Source organism: Odontomachus brunneus, unplaced genomic scaffold, assembly GCF_010583005.1.
Source record: "Odontomachus brunneus isolate Ranch 3 - 2012 unplaced genomic scaffold, Obru_v1 Obru_scaffold_094, whole genome shotgun sequence".
In the NCBI taxonomy this organism is placed as follows: Eukaryota; Metazoa; Arthropoda; class Insecta; order Hymenoptera; family Formicidae; genus Odontomachus; species Odontomachus brunneus.
This window is the reverse complement of record NW_022639544.1, coordinates 142015-148436: the sequence shown is the minus strand read 5'-3', so window position 1 is coordinate 148436 and position 6422 is coordinate 142015. Positions and strand designations below refer to the sequence as shown.

The 6422-nt window shown below is 45.8% G+C and overlaps 1 protein-coding gene across 9 annotated transcripts in view; it reads right to left on the bottom strand.

Annotated features, from left to right (window-relative positions):
• LOC116848387 (ensconsin-like) overlaps positions 1–6422 on the bottom strand; it is a 215346-nt gene that overhangs the window by 173181 nt on the left and 35743 nt on the right. For 3 of the 9 annotated variants that reach the window (XM_032824409.1, XM_032824414.1, XM_032824418.1), the window contains exon 1: positions 189–261. The exons of the other annotated variants lie outside the window; for them this stretch is intronic. In XM_032824409.1, coding sequence (XP_032680300.1) covers positions 189–246 — 58 coding nt within the window. In that variant the 5' untranslated portion in view covers positions 247–261. Of the gene's footprint in view, positions 1–188; positions 262–6422 lie in introns of those variants that run through there. 9 annotated transcript variants of the gene reach the window in all.

Sequence of the window (6422 nt, the reverse complement as noted above, 5' to 3'; positions counted from 1 at the left end):
TCTCACTTTTGGTGCAGCAAAGAAGCAGCGGGGCGGCAGATGAGTGGTATACGGCGAGTTTAAGAAGCTGAAGAAGCGCTCGTGTGAGAAAGAGAGAAAGACAAGAAGCCTCGACAAGAACAACAACCTGGTTGGCGTCTCGAACGTAAGAGAGGCAGCAGCGGCAACGTGCAGACAGGAAACGTTACCTCGGACGACGGTCGTGACTGGCCAATCGGAAGCATCCAGTCGCTTACAACACCACATATCGTCGAGGAGAACCCGATGTGTATCGATAACGACGACAGGATGCGTTAACCGCGGAGGAGAGGCGAATCCTTGGACAACGATGCGAATCTTGTTTGTTTTTTCCGCGGACTTTCTTTCTCTTCCTATCTTAGTCCTGATTCTCGAGACAGCTCGGCTCGGCTCGCCCGAAAGATGGAGCGCAGTGAACCCCTGGCGACGCTGCGCGACGCAACACGACACGGCGCGGTGCGCCGGCGTCCGTGGTCGATAGACGCGTCGCGACGTACAGCAGGGTGGTTTTCCCCGGTTTCCACGCGCCGGCCAGTTTGCGGGGTAGACCAGAAGATGGTGTTGCTGAAAGCTTAGCGCGGGTGCGTCACGAGGACCTTGAGACGCTACATCGAGCACAATGTCGACGTGCCGTGTCGTGATGACGTCGGCGGGCTCGAAAAGGGCATCGATTTTTCCCGGGGTGCAAGTAGTTACCGACTGCCGGGCGCGCTCTGTTTCGCAGGGTCGAGCGGAAAATGGGAACAACGGAATCTTGATTATCCGAGCAATTTGGACACAGCGCGCCGGCCGATTAAATTTATTTCACGCCAGGAGAGCTTGAATTGATTGCAACAGGAAACCGTAGATGAACCTTCGATCGTTTTACACTGTAGGCTTACGGAAAAACACAAGTGGAGAAAATTAATTCTGACCGTTACCTCTACATTACTTAGACGTGCTCACTTGCGTTTTTCTTCGTCTTTTGTTCATATTATTCACAAGTTTGCCACATACAATTAGAAGAAAAAATTAATTTTTTAATATTAAAATGTGATATATGAGTTGAAAACATAAAAAAACAAAAAAATCGCCTTCGAAAATTTCTTGTCAAATACTTTTTAAATAAGATCAAATATTTTTTAATAAGATTTTCAGAACACGTTTGATACCTGTATTAATAGTTATTACATGAAACTTGCTTCAAAATACTTACGCCCGTATTAATAGTTGTTGATTGAAATTCATCTTAAGTGAGATACACAGATTTAAATTCAGAGTTGGATGAGAGCTTTTTAATTGAATCACGCGATTACAGATATAAATGTCTCACATATGTCATAATTCAACTCAAAAATTTGGATCTAATTCTGAATAAATACCTGAATATCTCACATGATACAAGTTTCAGGTGACAACTATTAAACGAGCCTCAGATTTGGATTCAGAGTTAGAGTTTTTCAGTTAAATTATGTGATGACAAATATAAATATCACATATATCATAATTCAATCGGACAAAACAAACTTGGATCTAACTCTGAATAAAAATCCGAGTATCTTCCACAAAACAAATTTCAGGTGATAACTATTAATACGGGTCTGCGAGACGTATGAGGTTACGCTAATCAGATAACTGTCAAGATTACTCGATGAAGAGAATACTAGCGTTCTACTTCTAATTCTGTTCTACTGCTCACTTCTAAAACCCAACACATTTTCACTGGTGAAGTGTGGCTCGGTTATATTCTCGCAAGAAACGTAACGAGCAACTCATCGGCTGGAGTAAGATCTAACGGAGGAATATATTTGCGTGAATTATTTGCGGTTTAGAGCGAACGTTGTCAGAGAGAAAGAGAGCGATGCGTGCGAAGGTAAGACTCTCGCAGTGGTCCGTTAAGATCACGGCTCAAGATTCGCGGAGCTGTTAAACTCGATCCGACCTTCCGGAAAGCTCGCGAGAGCGCATTGTAATCTCGAGGCAAACGCGGCAGTCTCGTAACTATCCCCGCGGGGATGTGCGCGAGATATCGGGGTTTCGATTAATCGATTTATGGATTCGACCTAGCGCCTCGCAGACGGATGCTCCCTCGCTCGCGATGCCGAGCGGAGCCGTCGATTTATGTGCATTTCTGTCGGATTCCCATCCCACGGCCGCGGGCGATAACGCAAGCGAAGCGTTACACGCTCCGGCCTTAACGTCCGTCTCCGTCGGCCTAATCTCGGAGAGCCAAGAGAGAAGAGCCCCGGCCGACGAAATCTAATCAGCCAACTTTTTCAATTCGCGAGACCGCTCGAGCGAGGCTGCGTATTATGGCGTGGAACGGAACAATACCGGTAATCCAATGCGGCCGGGACAACCCGCATAAAGCATCCTGTAAGATCAGCATTCCCGCTCGCCGCCGAAGGCTGCGAGTTGTAACGACTTAATAACGTATTCTCGCGCCTTGCAAATTACACACCGCTAATTTCGCGAAATTACATACGCAGCGATTCGAAACAATACCGATCTCAAAGCGGATATGACACTTTCGGCACTTCCTGAGATCGCATTGCGCGCGCGGAAACGTATTCTCCTCTCGCGCGATCGTTTCAAGGCGGAGTTATCCCTTCATTCTCGTGGATTGAACCGGACTGCGATTCTAGGAAATTCGCGCTGGCGTTCCCGAGGGGTGAATCCGATGATGTTTGACACGAAACCAGACGGGACGCTAGCCGAGCACGAGAGGAAGCCGCTCGGGCTCGTTGGGATCGCGGTACGGCGGGATTAAACGGCCAAATTACGGGTTTGCGGCGGATCCTGGGGTGAAGAAAGAGTAGGAGCGAGAGGTGGAAGAAGAAAAAGGAGCAGAGAGTAGAGGGTCTCGCGAAAGGCGAAAATAAAGAAAGCGGACGGCAAGACGTCTCCCAGCGAATTCCACGGCTACGCGGCTCCAGATCGAATTTATTGCACCCCCGGGATCCCAGCGCAATTATCCTCGTGGCGAGATTCCCGAACGCGTGTCCCCGCGGCCCTGAGCGATGCGACGCGACGCGATCGCGGATAAATTTCCTTAAATAAGGCCCAACCGTTTCTCTTTGGCAAATGGGTAAGTTTCGCTTCGGAAATAACCGGACTCGCTGTAAACGTTCAATGACTCGTATTCTCGAAGGGGAGAACGAGGAAAAGGAGGAACTTATCGATTAATAAACATTCGAAGAATAACATCGACAGTATCTCTCGAGGAAAGAAACTTTGCGTAACACCAACGTCCAATTAAGTCGGGGATTTCGCGAGAGTTTGTCCGGAGTGCGGCAATTCAGCCAGCAGTGATTTTTCGGGGAGGAAGAGGAGGAGGTGTACTCTCGTCTTCGTGCTTTCGAAAGTCCGTTCATCTTACAAAACATGGAAACGCGAACACGACGCATTCCACGGTGGCTAAATATACGTCGGGGCGCGCATAGTTTCGTCCGCGTGGAATCTCGCGGCCGGGTAAGAGCGCGAGGATAAACCTAAACCCCGTGCTTATCCACGCATGATCGTATGCGGATTAACCGGACATCAAATGCGGAAACGCACGGCACTCGCGAATTAACGGCGCGCGAATTAAAGATGCTGGTGTTACCGGCATTGATGACACGACGACACGTTCGTTGTAAACCAGAGGTTCCCAAACTACGAATTTCTTTATGTTAACAGCTTTTCTTTCTACGAGGAAAAAAATACAGATAAAAAAAGATTCATTTTTGAAAGATAGAGAAGAATTAATTGTTATGGAGGCAAACGTATCGCAACAGTGCTGTGTTGAGATGTGTTGAGATTACATCGAAAAATAACTATTTTCAATCTTATATTTCTAACGAAAAATGTGTGCGTGGAGCAGGGAGAAGTTACTCCTTCAAGACAATTGACAGTCTAATAGTGTTTCAACACAAAATCGAAGCGAGTTTGTTAAATAAAAAAAAAATAACTGAACTGAAAAAATGAAAATTAATAGAAGAAACAGAAGAACTCCTTAATTCTATTGAGAGGCAATCTCTTATTATAATGCTATCATTATTATTACTAGATTCTCGATAGTGCGATTGGATAAAACTACCAAAGAAGTTTGGGAACCTCTGTCGTGTGCGATGGTACCGGTAGCGTTCACAGGATAATCTCGAATGACGAAGAAACATGAGAACGCGTCGCTATTTCCATAATGAAAAGGTCCGCCCGTTAACCGCTGTTAACCCTTGACCGGCGAGCATGCGTGAAATTACATTCGTAGTTTCTTTCTAGAACTCTGTACCGGTTTCCAGAATGAAGACCAACGCGACCGCGTTTCGATACGCATTTCGTCGGAAGAGCACTTGATTATGCTGTTAGTTAACAGTGCAACAAGCAGCGAGAAAGATGTCAGCCGTAAAGTTCAACAGTATACAAGGCAGACGTTGAATACAGACGTTTGCGAAAAGCAAACATGCATGTGGAAACATTCTTTCATACGCGGGTGAATCCGAAAAAAAAACATTCATAAATCTACAATATCCTACACCTAATTTTCCTATAAAATCTCATAATAACTATTGCTTCCACACATCTCAAAAAAATAAACTCAACACATCTCACACATCCCAAAAAAATAAACTCAATTCAGGTTTAGGAAAATTTGTTCAGTGATTTCAAATAACCCATTCGTCTATCTTGGTACATTCTTAGAATGTTATTGCATTCATGAAAAAATATGAATTCCACAAAAATTATACAGCAACATCTTGTTCCACGGATGTGAAACTTGATTCCAGGAAGGATGAGGCAAAGACTTTTTCTACTCGCTGCAAACAGCTAAATTATACGGTAATAATCATTCAGAGAATGTATCTCGTCGCCTCCGTATCGGTATCATTGTGCCGATATCTTCAACCCCCCCTAAAGAACGCGAGAACTGTTCCCTCGGCTTCTAACAGTACACACGTAATTGCCCGTCATTAATATTCCGACGGTCGAAAAGTATCGTAGACAACAAGAACAGCGAGTTCGCCGGCGATGGAACGATCTATCGAGAACAGCAGCTGCTGGTGTCTGCGAAGGAGAAGCCGTTCGGCGAGATCGTTATCGCCCGTAAATCGTCATCGTGCTCGCGGATCCGCTACCGGTCTCACCGTCATATTTTTCCGATCTTGCCACGCGCAGTTTCGCGATAAAGTCGTATCTCGATCGCGCTCATCGGCTATGATTTATCGCGAGTACGACAACTCGTATCGGAAGGTACCCGCGTGAACGACCGAGCGCGAATACACGGCTCTCCATGTAAGGGAGCTCTTCCTCTTCCCCCCTCTCTCTCCCAGATACTTGTCGCAATCACGGTGGAAAGCGAATCGCGCCGGAAAAGGATCGCCCAGCATCCCGATATCTCTCAGACGCTGCTGAAATTTACACGACAAGAGAGACGCGGGTTTCTCCACTTTGCATATTTAATGCTGCAGCGTCGCGATGTTAATGAGCGAGCCGGCAATTTCGACAAATTGAAGCTCGTGTGTATTACGTGAGCTCGACAAGGTTCGAAGCTTATTTCACAGGTTATCCCTGGATAAGCTCGCGAGCGAATTGAAATATTTTATCTCCCAAAGGGGAGTAACCGATAAAATCGAGAAACGCGTTATATAAATTGAAGCGCATAAAAACAATAATCGTTCTCAAAACGACAAGAAATATTTCTTGGGATTTTTTTAAATTGATTGAAATTCCTTTCACCCCCTGCCTGTACCTTAAAATCCTAACTTCTTCATTTCACTTCGAATTATACGAATAGATGTTCTCGAAGTACACTGGAAAGGACCGTGAAATATATAAGGTTATCAACGTGCTAGAAAGATCGTGCGCGTTGCAGAAGGGTAAAGGCCTTCCTAGGCTTGTTACCTTCGCCAGTTTTATTAGAGTGTAATACCGGCGGCTGTGCGAAAGAACAGCTGGCTTTCTTGCACATGCGCCTTGAAATAGGCGGCAGGCTTCGGCGTAAAAGTGAGAATTACGTGCGCGGCAGCGACGATCGGGTTGCTCGACCGACTCAAAACGAATGCCGAGAACAAGCCTCGCGGAAAAGCACAACGTGTCGCGCGCGTCGGACTTGGCTATTTTCGCGCCCGGGCTTTCCAGAACAGCCCAACCCGTCAAGACTGCATTCCGTTCGAGCGAATGCGCCGCGTTTCATACTTTTCTTTGGACAATGGCGTCGCGTCATTATTGTCTGGTATTCGAAGCTGCGAGTGCCCGTAGGCAGTGAATCTCAGACATGCTATTTTTAATAGACGTCAAGTGAAACGTCAAGTGAAGATTGCATTAATCCATTACTTTACATATTATTTAATAACACAAATTAATTGTCATGAATATATCGATTGAACAGAATTAATATTCTCTCTCTCTCTCTCTCTCTCTCTCTCTCTCTCTCTCTCTCTCTCTCT